This window comes from Panthera onca, chromosome A2 (genome assembly GCF_046562875.1).
Source record: "Panthera onca isolate mPanOnc1 chromosome A2, mPanOnc1 haplotype 2, whole genome shotgun sequence".
Lineage (NCBI taxonomy): Eukaryota > Metazoa > Chordata > Mammalia > Carnivora > Felidae > Panthera > Panthera onca.
This window is the reverse complement of record NC_138340.1, coordinates 168,859,537-168,872,767: the sequence shown is the minus strand read 5'-3', so window position 1 is coordinate 168,872,767 and position 13,231 is coordinate 168,859,537. Positions and strand designations below refer to the sequence as shown.

The following is a 13,231-nucleotide window of genomic DNA, read 5'->3' as shown; positions in this document are numbered from 1 at the left end:
ATAACTATTTCTATAACTATTGAGATGATGTTCATGTTTGTAAACATGGTGGACTATATTGTTGACTGTCGAATGTTAAACCTTACAGACCTTTGTTTGGGGGTAAGTTCCACTTGGTCATGATGTAGTATCCTTTTTATGTATTCAGTGTAACTTGCTAACATTTTGTTGAGTTTTTGTATCTTAGTCATGAAGGATCCTAATCTGTAAGTTTGTTTTTTTCTCAGGGTAGTGCTGTCCTCCTAGAATGAGTTGGGGAATGTTCCCTTCTTTGCATTTTTCTAGAAGAGTTGTGTAGAATTGGGCTTTCTCCTCACGTGCTTCAAGAATTCACCAGTGAAGCCATCTAGGCCTGTACTTTTCTTCATGAGAAGGCATTTAAATACAAATTATATTCCATTCGTAGATATGGATTTATCTAGGGTATCTCTTTTTTTCTTCATGATTTTTGATGTTTATGCTTTTAAAAAAAAAATTATGTTTATTTTTTGAGAGAGAGACAGAGTGAGAGCAGGGGAGGAGCAGAGAGAGAGAGGGAGACACAGAATCTGAAGCAGGCTCCAGGCTCTGAGCTGTCAGCAGAGCCCGATGTGGGGCTTGAACCCATGAACTGTGATATCATGACCTGAGCTGAAGTCAGATGCTTAACCGATTGAGGCCCCCAGGCACCCCTGATGTTTATGTTTTTTAAGAAATTCATCTATTTCATCTAAATTGTTGAGTTTCTTGGCACAACATTATTTAGAATATCCCTTTAATGTCTTTTTAATGTCCTATAATAAACATTAATAAACATTAAAAAAATTTTTAAAAGAAGTCAGATGCTTAACTGGGCCCCCCAAGTGACCCCACAGTGCTTTTTTGGTGCTCATTGTAGCTGTGCAATGAGGAAATGAGAGATTCGTTGGAACCTCACTTACTGTAGCATTCTGTGTCTCTAAGAGGTTTTCTACTGTGTCCGTCATTTATGAGAACACTACTTAGAAAGAGATGGCTGAGATATTTTTTAAAGACTGGGTTTTGGAGGAGCCTGGGTGGCTCACTCAGTTAAGCAACCAACTCTTGATCTCAGTTCAGGTCTTGATCTCAGGGTTGCGAGTTCAAGCCCCGTGTTAGGCTCCGCTCTGGGCATGGAGCCTAGTTTAAAAAAAAAAAAAAAAAAGACTTGATTTTGGACATTTCTCCATTTTTTTGTATTTTTTTCTTTTAATGTTTATTTTTGAGGTAGAGATGGAAGCCTGGTGGGGAGGGGCAGAGAGAGAGAGAGCGAGAGAGGGAGGGAGGGAGACCCAGAATTGGAAGCAGGCTCCAGGCTCTGAGCTGTCAGCACAGAGCCCGACATGGGACTCGAACCCACAGACCGGGAGATCATGACCTGAGCCCAAGTCGGCGCACAACCGACTGAGCCCCCCGGGCTCCCCTCTATATTTTCTGTCTTGACCCTTCAGAGCTAAATGTGTTCTGTGTGTTCTGCAGGTCAAAGATGAACAGCATCAGTGTTCTCTGGGGCACCTGAAGATCCCTCTCAGTCAGCTGCTTACCAGCAATGACATGACCATGAACCAGCGATTTCAACTCAGTAATTCAGGTCCAAACAGCACTCTGAAGATGAAGATCGCCCTCAGGGTACTGGAGTCTCATGCAGCGATTACAGGAGTGGACAGGGGTGGGGGGGGTGGGGGGCGGACTGGCTGACTCCTGGGTGCTGCTCCAGAGTGTAGTGAAGGGCATGGGCCCTCGTGGAGGATGACCGCGGTATAGCTGCGAGCCTGGGGCCAGGAAGGCACTTGTCTGGGATCGAGGAAACCACTGCTGACAACTATAGGCGCTCAGGGGAGAGATAATTGAGGCTTGGACTTAGACATCTGCCCCAGCTGGTATTTCCAGATTGCTTGAGCAGGCCAGGCTAAATTCTCAAAGGTCATTCAGGAGAGAAAATGTAATACAGTTCTTCAAGATGGTAGAAATTACAAACAGACTTTTTGTACAAAATAGACAATGACTCTTGTGAGTGCCTGAGGAAATGTTCAAAATAAAACTGGCAAGTGGATTGGAAAATGCTAAAACTCACTAATTTTTTTTTTAAATTTTTTTTTTTTTTTCAACGTTTTTTATTTATTTTTGGGATAGAGAGAGACAGAGCATGAACGGGGGAGGGGCAGAGAGAGAGGGAGACACAGAATCGGAAACAGGCTCCAGGCTCCGAGCCATCAGCCCAGAGCCTGACGCGGGGCTCGAACTCACGGTCCGCGAGATCGTGACCTGGCTGAAGTCGGACGCTTAACCGACTGCGCCACCCAGGCGCCCCAAAACTCACTAATTTTTAAAATGCAAATTAAGGGGCGCCTGGGTGGCTCAGTCGACTCTTGGTTTCAGCTCAGGTCATGACCTCACGGTTCGTGGGTTCTAGCCCCACGCGGGGCTCGCTGCTGTCAGCACGGAGCCTTCTCTGGACCCTCTCTCTCCGTCTCTCTCTGCCTCTCCCGCACTCATGTGCACGCGTGCTTTCTCAATAAATAAACATTGTTTTAAAATAAAATAAAATGCAAATTAAAATGAAGAACCCACTTTTTAAAAACTCCAAGCAACCTCGGTCTGTGGAGGGTTCAGTGTTCATGATCTCTTTGCACTTGGTTCCGACTCTGGAGATAGGCAGTGTCTGCAGACCACGGGTCACGGAGCCCCTTGGGCCAGGAACCCGTTCTCTGGAGATCTGACCTTCAGTAAGAAGACAGAATGCACAGAGGCCACGAACATGAAGATGTTTGCTGCAGCTTTATTTTTTACAAGGAGGGAGACTTGACACTGTTGCAGCAACCCTGGAGCGCAGGGTTTTGGGGTGTGGGCTCTTGTTCAGTGGAATGTTGCACGCCTTACCACCGACTGTGAAAAGCCAGCGAAGTGAAGGTTCACGTGCTCACACAAGCCGAAGGACACGAAGGCCGTTCCGGCGTTCATGCTGGGTGTGTGCAGTAGCCCACTGGGGAGGGGGCCCTCACCTCTCATCCTTTCTTGGGGGCGCGCGGCTCAGGCTCGCCCAACAATGACGTCACCCCCACAGCTGTGCAAGAATGCACGCAAACAGAAGAGGCCGAAGAGAAATTATGTTTACGTCATGGAAGCGATAATTTTGATTAAACTTCCCTTTCTCTTCTTTTTTTTTTTTAAATGAGAACTAAGGCATTTTTTTAATTTTTTACATTTTTATTTGTTTTTGAGAGCGAGAAAGAGCACAAGTAGGGAGGGGCAGAGAGGGAGAGGGAGACACAGAATCTGAAGCAGGCTCCAGGGTCCGAGCTCTCAGCACAGAGCCCGACGCGGGGCTCGAACTCATGAGCTGTGAGGTCAAGACCTGAGCTGAAGTTGGGTGCTCGACCGACTGAGCCACCCAGGTGCCCCTCCTTTTTCTACTTACCATAATGTGGCATCACTCTAATAACAGAGTAGCTGGACATACAGACTAGACTGTTTATAATGTTTTTGCCAAGTTTTCAGTAGACATTGGCAAGTGAATACATCTAAAGCCATTCATATACCAGGCCATTCTAGTGTCACTGATTTCAATTTTGTGTTTGTTTCCACTTGCAGATACTCCACCTTGAAAAGCCAGAAAGGTCCCCAGACCACCAACACTCAGCTCAAGTAAAGCGACCCTCTGTCTCCAAAGAAGGGAGAGAAATATCTGTCAGATCTCACGCGTCCGCATCGCCGGGCTCCGGTGATGGCAGCACAGCCCCGTGCACACCAGTCGTCGGGGGCAGCGATAAGCCTGGCGTGGAAGAGGGGGCCCAGCCTGTGGAGGCCAGCCCCCAAGGCCCACGCGACCTGGGCAGGAGCTCCTCCAGCCTCCAGACCAGTGCCACCTGCTCCCCCAGCCACATCTCCGTTAAGGAGCCCACTCCAAGCATAGCCTCAGACATATCCCTGCCCATCGCCACCCAGGAGCTTCGGCAGAGGCTGCGGCAGCTAGAGAAGTAACCAGACCCCTCCTTTGTCCTTGTCCAATCAGAGCACGCGTCTCGTGCTAACGTCGTCTTGAGTTAGCCAAAAGAGCCTGAGGTGTCCCTGCCCTTTTGCTCACTGAGTGTTTGCCTTTTAAAATAAACCTGCCATTTCTAGGACCTGACTAGGGACCAAGAAGCAGTGGGGTTCGGGGTGAATAGAAGAGGGTCTGAGCCCCTGTGTGCCTGTCCTCAGACCAGGAGGCGGGACCTAGAGCTGATGCTCGCTCTTCGTGCCGTGGTTGTGTCTGTGTTGGAAGAACAAGTCCTGTTTGCTCAGCACCCCCTTACTACCACCGGTCGTGTGTTGTCTAGTCTTTGGATTCATACTTGTGCTCCTGGGCTCTTCAGAGAAGGAGGAAGGCAGCTTGCAGTTATCATAAGCTTCAGGCGTTAACCTCTTCCCGTCAGTGGAAGGAACGAAGTGGCCCTTTGAAGCTGTTCTTGCTGTTTGTTGTTCCGAGAGGTGTGTCGAGGCATAGGAAGCGGAGGCAGAGATGAAACGCACTCCTGGGGGTTGAGGAAGTCACACGCGTGTGACCCACACTCCGCATGCTCTCTCCTGCGTACTTTCTCAGGTTCAGCGTTCAGAAGAAAGCAATCAGTCCCTTCCTCTCTTGCTCTAGGAGGAGATAGAACTTTAAATAAGAAAGCACTTCTCTCAGGAGCTAAATTTGGGGAGTAGCCGCGATGATCTTGAGGGACATTGCACCAGGGCAATCGTTGGCGGGCTTGGGAGTCTGCGCTTCAACCCTGAGAGAGAAGCTTCCTGAGAGAGGCTGCCGGGAAAATCAGAGCAAGCAGTGCACGTGGGGCTTTGAGGGAGCACACGTAGAGTTGGGTCCTTACAGGCTAGACGTTGCTTTGCAGAGACCACAGAATCGATGTTTGTAATGAGGACATCTCCTGAGTCTCCTTTTTACCATGGGCCCTCACTGGGAAAGCTGTCAGTTCTGGATAATTAAGTTATGTTGAAACCTTATTTGAGATATGAGTTTGACTGGTTGATTAATAGAAGTCCAGATTATGCTCAAGTCCGTGGGTAATTTGATTGTTTTTGTGCCAGTTGACTCACTCCCGTTCAGTTCTGAGGAGAGCTATAACCTCTCGCTTTGTTTCCCCAGTGGGACGACACTGGGGCAGTCGCCCCTGGGGCAGATCCAGCTGACCATCCGACACAGCTCGCAGAGAAACAAGCTTGTGGTGGTCGTGCACTCCTGCAGGTGAGCTGGGCCCCCGGGAACCCCCAGGTGGGCTTTAGATGAGAGGCCAGTGTTAGCTCTGACATCACTAAACAGATGAACCCATTTCATTTTTGAAGGACAAAGTAATGATGTTATGCTACAGACTTAGTATTCAGTGCTGCATTCTTTTTTTGTTCTTGACATTGTTTCTGTTCATAAACATTTTGGTTGCTTTGTAATCCACTCCTTTTTTTAAGTTTATTTTTATTTGTTTTGAGAGAGAGAGAGAGAGAGAGCAGGGGAAGGGCAGAGAGAGAGGGAGACGGAGTCCCAAGCAGGCTTCACGCTGTCGGCACAGAGCCTGAGGTGGGCCTGGAACCCACGCACCCTGAGATCATGACCCGAGCCGAAATCAAGAGTCGGATGCTTAGCCCACTCAGCCACCCGGTGCCCCTGTACTACATCTTGAACTGCTCTACTGCAGTTTATACAACATTCCATATGGCTGGATGTTTAGATTGTCCAAGTTACATGTAACATGGTAATGAACATATTTTTCTTGAAGTGTCTCTTTGAGATTAAATTTCCAGGAGTAAGTTTTTGTCAGTAATTCGGAGGATCTCAAAAGGTTGATGAGATCATGACAGGTATTGCCAATAGTCTTTCAAGACTATTTCTGGAACATGCCAGCTGGCATTGGTACCCAGGGTACAGGTGTATCTTCTCCTGCCCCCATCAGGAAGTTTATTGTGCAGCGTACTGATTTAGTAAGTGTAACATGAGCTGGCAGCGTTGCTTTAATTTGTCTTTGATTAGTGATGATGCTATGGAGCCGACTAATTATTTCCCTTCTGTGTGACTTCTCTCAGTAGTAGTTAGGATATAAATGTACGGCATAAGTATTTGGATCTTATTAAAGGCTGTGAGAGGGGCGCCTGGGGTGCTCAGCATTTGACTCTTGGGTTGAGCTTGATTTCAGCTCAGGTCATGATCTCACAGTTTGTGAGTTCAAGCCTCACGTTGGACTCTGTGCTGACAGCTCGAAGCCTGGAGCCTGCTTTGGATTCTGTGTCTCCCTCTCTCTCTGCCCCTCCCCTGCTCATGCACGTGGGTTCTCTCTCTCTCTCTCTCTCTCTCTCTCTCTCCCAAAGTAAATAAATAAACTTAAAAAAAATAATAAAAGGCTGTTAGAAACATAGGAAATTATATAAATGTAGACTTCAGTTCTGAACCTATTTATTGAGCACCTTATACATTCTTGCTGTGAGATAATTACTGTTGTAGAGGACTCTCAGCAAATAGTCCCCTAACTAGATTTTCAGGTTGATCGGTAAGTGAATAATTTGAAGTGGTTGCATATAATTAACTCCCAGACTCTGTTTGGCTCAGACCAGGTGTCCGAGGAGAAGAGCAGCGTGGGTTGCACAAAGGAGGTGAAAGGTTTAGGTGAACGAAGGGCACAGAGTTGGGGGAGCAGCCTGGCAGCACTGAGGATGGGGTTTCCCTTGGTGTGAGGCCAACCACATCCCCTCCCACTGGGAGAAGCTGGACATTAGAAACAACAGCTTCCGTTTTCAAAGCAGAGCAAGTATCAGGATGTCCCCCAAACTCTGGGCTCAAGAAACGGAGGTGAAAGTTGCGTCCGCCAACAAGCTAGCACAGGGTGAGGACAGAAACTCACTTTGTTCCTTTCTGCTTCTCAGTGGTGTAGATAAATATAAATCAAAGTAGGAAGTTTGAACGTGATGCTAACGGTCGTTTTCCTAGATTCTAATATCGAGTGTTCTCTGGTTTGTGTCGTAAGAAATCTCATTGCCTTCTCTGAAGATGGCTCTGACCCCTATGTCCGCATGTATTTGTTACCAGACAAGAGGAGGTCAGGAAGGAGAAAAACACACGTGTCAAAGAAAACACTGAACCCCGTGTTTGACCAGAGGTATGGTGCTCACTCAAGATGGGTAGGCTGTCGAATTCAGAAATTAAAAAAGGCTTGATCAAATACCTTTGAATGACTAATGCATTTCAACCAACAAACTGTTGGGAAGTATCAGTGAAAAAACTCCAGATTAGCACACACGGACTTGTTAACATAAATAAATGAACATTTTGAACTTGGTCTAGAAGTGGCTAAACATAGTAAGTTCAGGCTGTACACACTGTGGAAGGGAAACTGGTGATTGTGGACCTCGCGGAACTTCCATCCTGGGCGGTTGTATCTATTGATTTTTCTGACTTATAAATAAAAACTAAGAATTCAACAATAAGTATATTTTAAGTTTATTTTAAATAACAATAAGTCTATGACATCTTAAAATACAACATTCTTCTGAAAAACAACTAGTTTCCAAAACAATAAAAAAGTGAAAAGAATGGCATTATTGTCTAACATTTTCGCAGATCCCTTTAATGGTCTGTCTTAGTAGAGGTCATATCTGCTTCTGCCATCGGTGCTGATCTCCAGAGAGCACCTCGAGGACCTCCGGGGGCCTTGCGCCACCCTTAAGAGCTTCAGTCTGCAAACTCGTTACCTTACGTTACAGTGTCTACAGCTAAAAAAAACCAACAGCATTTTGGGAAATCATATAGTCAAATGGTGTCACTTTTGTTTACATTTATCTTTAAATGGACTGGTTGTTTCTCCTATGTTCACGCCAGCAACTCTTTTTAAATCACAGACAGAAACTGACAGGAGGTGTGCACCAGTCCCTGGTGTGAGCACATTTTGACAGTGTTCTCACTTAGCCGCAGCCAAAGTTAAGGATTCGGAAACGCCCCTCCGCGCCCCCTGCAAGTCTGGGATTCTAGCTGCTGAAGCTCCCTGAAGGCTGGTCACATTCCAGCCACATCCCAGCCACATCCCTCCCGGGCCTTAGGCCCTCTGCCCTCTGGTTTGCCAGAGACCCTGACTCACAGTGGCTGAACTCCAGCCAGCTTTGAGGACTTGGTTCCCTGGAGGCATTTTTGTTTGTAGCATCTGACTTCGGCCATTAAAAAGTGCACTGCGTATCTTTTCCCTTCCATGAAGCTGTATCACATACTACTTTTCTTTATTTCACTCACCCCGGCTTTGTAATCACTGCTGTTTAGTCTTTTGGCCTGGATGAGAAAACCAGTGGGTCCTACCTACATCCACAGTCCCCCATTGTAACTACTAGGAAGACTCAGGGCAGACATTCAAAGAACACCCGTCCCCATACATGAGGGAGCCACAGGCAGTAGGGTCTTTCGCATACTTAGTGTTGTTTTATTTGATTTTTTTTTTAATTTTTAGTTAAATTTTAGTTGACATGTTACTAATATGTTAGTAATTAGTAATATTAATGCAGTGTTGGTTTCAGGGGTAGAATTCGGTAATTCATCACTTACATACGGCCTTTCACATACTTAGGAGGCCAGAGTCTTTGGTTATGTTTGCAAAATAAGGGAAACAAAAATTGTTTTTGAGTCTTCATGAAATGCCAGATCCAAACATTGAACAGAACTCAATTTTATAATAAAAAACAGCATAACATTTAGAACTGTCTTGTAAGCAGAAAGGTTGTTTTTTGGTTATAATGAGAATACAACAACATTATGGAGAAATTTAAGGGCGGCCCTCTTTTTCCCGTGTCAGCTTTGATTTCAGCGTTTCATTACCAGAAGTACAGAGGAGGACGCTGGATGTAGCAGTAAAGAACAGTGGTGGCTTCCTGTCCAAAGACAAAGGGCTTCTTGGCAAAGTAAGTTTAAAAAATAACCGTGATCGGTTCCTATATCTTATAAACATTAAGCACGTACCCAAAGGGCATTGTTTTAGACCATACTTAAATCAATGGAAAGAAGGGGGACTTCCTCTCTGATTAATGCTTATTTATAAAATAGTGGACCATGAAAGACCATGGCATCTAAAATATGAGTACATTTTGAAAATTACTTTATTTTCATTGTTTTTACATAATCATATTATTGGGCATGTTACTCACACAAATGCTGTGAACGTAGAGTTGAAGAAAAGATTAATTTTTTAATTAAAGAAATGTTGAGTCACATTGAAAGAAAACATGAAGGAAAATATTCTCTTGCAGTTCCGCCTCCTCCACTAACCAACTATTCTTTTTCTAACAAATTAGTGCCTTTATTTCTCTGAATTTATTCTGGTCTTTGTCAGAATTCACACGTAACTCTTGCATAAGATTATATATTCTTTAACATTAAATGTACACAGAGGCTGAGTTAGGGAAGAGGAGTTTTGAATTATGTACCGCTTGCAGATAATCCGGATCCACTGTGCTGGCACTAATGGAGCGTGAGCCGATATCCCTGTAAATTATCAGCACTGATCCTTCTTCATAACCGAACTTTGAGAGTCCTGGATACAGGGCAGAGCTCTTGGATGTGATCGCCATATCATTCATGGGGGGTCATCAGGGTCAAAAACACTGACAGGGAGAGACTCAAAATAACACAGTGGGTTCCATACTGAGGCCGCAGGAGGTCAGAGAGATCGGGGCTCCACCCGCTGTTACAGGTGTCGTTTAACCCACAGGTGTTGGTCGGTCTGGCGTCCGAAGAACTGGCCAAGGGCTGGACCCAGTGGTGAGTGTCCCAGCACGGACGAGCCCCGTGTGTCTATTCCACAACACTTTCCCCGGTTGACCACATGTCTCTTGTCATGTCCCCATGCACCCCTAGGTACGACCTCACAGAAGATGGCACGAGACCACACGTGGTGACGTAGTCCCTGCCGGGCACGAGGAGCCCCCCCCCCTGGTGTGCCAACCACCTTCGTGCGCTCGCAGCGCACCCTCCCACAGACGTACCAATATTGTTTTTATAATTTCAATGTATTTAGTTATACATATCTTAATAGTTTTATAAAACATGTTGACGTTTTAGGCATATTTGGCCAATATTATCATTAAATTTTATATGTTTAATTTCCTGTAGTATTTGCCGGTTATTCTAGCGTATAATAGGGTAGTAGTTAGTTACCGTGTCGCGTAAGGCTGTATGTCCGTTGTATCGACGAGGAAGCAGATCTATGTATATGCTTTACTGTTGCCTTGTTTTGTACATCGCTGAGGTACACTCTGCCATGTAAATAGACTATTTTTTATAATCTCTACCTGCTGGTTTGAACTCTGAAGAACATGGATTAAGGAAATATATTTTTTTTCTAAGACTTATTAAATTCTTATGACACATAATCATTTTGTCTTTGCAGGAAAAGTTCTCAGTGACCAATTTTGTGGTATTTTTCTTTTTAAAAAGAAAAGCTGAAAGATTAAATATTAAATAAGTATAGTTCTGCCCATCACGAATGAAGAAAATATTCAAAATATTACCACTTTTATAAATATAAATATGTATTTTTGAGAAGTCAGATGAAGTGCTTCTAAGGAAAAATGTGTAACTGAGTAATACATAATACTAAGAGGATGTCATGTCATCATGGTGCACTAACTTGAAGTTTCTTCCATGAAATGTCTTAATTGCTTGATAGAATGTATTCATGAAATAGTACACAGATACACAGTTATACTTCCTAAAATACAACCCAAATTTTCAGTGTTAGCAGTTAGGCTATTGTGAAATAGTCGGTCATAAGGTTTGTTAGTTTTCAGTGTTTTCCCAGCCTGTGAAGACAGAGACAGGCTCACGTGGTCACCACAGAATTTGTGGGGTGGATCTGGGTAAGGAGGAAGTTGTTTTAAACCAACAGCTCATTCATTCACCTGTCAGTGTGACATCATAGGTTGACAGAACCCCTGAGGTGGCCTTGGCTTCCTTTTGCCCAACACAGAGGCCACTCTTGGGGCCACAGGGTTCCAGCACGGCGGCTGGTGATTGTAATTAACCGTTTCCGGGGTTTCCTCACTTTATGCCGTGACTGACCTCGGTATTGGGATATTGTTATACACTTTCTGTTTTGGAATATGTTTTCCTGTTTAGATTACTGAAAGCATGTTTTACATCCTCGAGTCCCAGACCTCTTGGGGGTTGAGGCTCCGTGGCAGTGTCTAAGCCGTGCTCGCCTGTGAGAAACACGCACGGACTCAGAAAGAGTTTTCAGTATGTTAAGCTGTATGTTGCAAATGAGTCCTTAGCTATCAGAACATTCTGAAATCATGTGTGAGGACATTGGGGAAATCGAGCTTTGTGGTTGAAACTGGGGATCTTACCATGAATCCCTCCACGGACTCGTGGGCGGCCCGTGTGACCAAACACACCAAAGTGCCTGTGGTGGATGCTGGTTGTTACCTTGCGTACTTCTGCCTGCCAACAGATCTTACCCTTCTTTTAGTTCACACTTTAAACCGGAGGTTTATATATAATGGAGCCTATAGCCTCACAACACAGTTCATGTAATCATAAAGACCAGTGTAATCTCCCTGCTTCCTACTTGATGGAACTTCACTATAAAGCCTCATTATAAACCATTTCCCATGTTAATGTACAGGAGGAAATGGATGAATATATTGGTGCCCACAAAACATTAACTGCGGTGGTGTTTTAGCAGCGCGATAAAGGCAGGTAATTACTTAATAAACCTAGTCGTCGGTCCATGGTATTAGATTTGTTGAAGATTTTTTTTCAGTTGAGTCTGTTGAAGGGCCTCTGGCATAATCTATAAAAAGGGAACGACCGCTCACTGGGATTAACAATACCAGTAATTTTTACCAACATCCTGAACATCTGGGTTTTGCCTTGTGCTCACCTTGCGGTATGTATTCACCTTATGCAGCGCTCTAAGCAATTAGGCAAAATAAGTACAAGGAAGAGTATAAAGCCAGTGGCAGCGTGACACCCGCCTTGTGCCGCAGGGACGGAGGAGCCTGGAGATGGACCTTGGCAGCGGGCTTCCTTCTCTTTAGAAGGAAAGGGACGATTCTGAGGACGTAAAACAAAAAAACCTTTCCAGGTGTGATTCTGTCCTTCACGGCCAAGTGAGCGGTCAGTGGGAAGCTGTGGTATTCCGTGGGAAGGACTGAGAATTCCGCTCACGGCCGGACTCCGCACTCCAGGGTCCCCAGATCGGCATCCCTGCTCCTTAATGACCGATTCGTCTAGGAAAAGGGAACGTTAACTTCTCTGTATTGAGCCGAATCAACGGGAGGAAAATTAACTTACACAGATTTGAGTTCTGTTTGTCCATGTGGGTTGCTTCTCCTGTGCCTTAGCGTATGGAAGTGTGACGCCGGTGTTTCCAAGTTCCAGATCGTTGCTGTACTCACGGCAACTCTATTCTGTGCTACGAGATAGTGTTCGTCAGGAGGTCAGCCCTTTTTCTTCAGGAACCGAAGCTCAGTGGAGACCAGCGTATATGCGCGTTTATACTCGGGCTGTCCGCCACTGCAGATGGAAAACGGCGGAGGGCTTTTTTTAATTGTTATTAGAGAATGTCCTTTTTGATCAACTAATTTTACATGACAGTGCATGTATTTATTCAATAAACTCTTACGTTAGCTCACTTGTGATTTGTTTTTCCTTTGTCTTTTGAAATGAAATTTTTAACGTGTGGTCAAATAACTTGAAAAGTAGTAAGTAGATTCTTTATACATGCTATTTGTGAGTTCTTTCATTTTCAAAGGAACATCAGGTCGCTGATACTCGTCCTCTTGTTCCCATCTTGGCTCTTCTCTGCCTGCCTTGGACTCGGAGGCTTGGAAACACTCGTCTGAAAGGCCATCGCGAGTAGAAAACGACGGTCTTTTTGTGCGCTTTGTAAGCGGAGTCCTGAGAAGAGCGGACGAGAGGCCGGCTGAGGCAGGAGGGGGAGCCCGGGAGGAGCCCCCCCCCCCCCCCCCGCCGCGGGGCGCCCGCGGCCACACGCCTGGCCCTCCGGTTCTCCAGCCAGACCGTAAATGCGGATGGACGCAAGTTTTAGTCCCAGTCCCTCTTTTAATGTTTACTCTGCATTCTGCTTGACAGCCCTTGACAGCTTGGTGTCCACGTTGATGTCTGCAACGCAGACTCTGCCGCTGGGCTCAACACCCGCTAACCCGGCGCCTCCTTGTTAGCCCTCTGCACTGAGGGGCCCGCGGTGTTTCTGTCCGGCTGCCGGTG

General features: G+C 45.6%; 1 protein-coding gene across 5 annotated transcripts in view; it reads left to right on the top strand.

Annotated features, from left to right (window-relative positions):
- ESYT2 (extended synaptotagmin 2) overlaps positions 1-12,635 on the top strand; it is an 82,290-nt gene extending 69,655 nt beyond the window's left edge. For all 5 annotated transcript variants that reach the window (XM_060633527.3, XM_060633525.3, XM_060633530.3 and 2 more), the window contains 7 exons: positions 1,477-1,626; positions 3,589-3,974; positions 5,126-5,224; positions 6,990-7,121; positions 8,799-8,904; positions 9,711-9,760; positions 9,857-12,635. In XM_060633527.3, coding sequence (XP_060489510.3) covers positions 1,477-1,626; positions 3,589-3,974; positions 5,126-5,224; positions 6,990-7,121; positions 8,799-8,904; positions 9,711-9,760; positions 9,857-9,902 — 969 coding nt within the window. In that variant the 3' untranslated portion in view covers positions 9,903-12,635. The remainder of the gene's footprint in view (positions 1-1,476; positions 1,627-3,588; positions 3,975-5,125; positions 5,225-6,989; positions 7,122-8,798; positions 8,905-9,710; positions 9,761-9,856) is intronic.
- Positions 12,636-13,231: the final 596 nt, after the last annotated feature.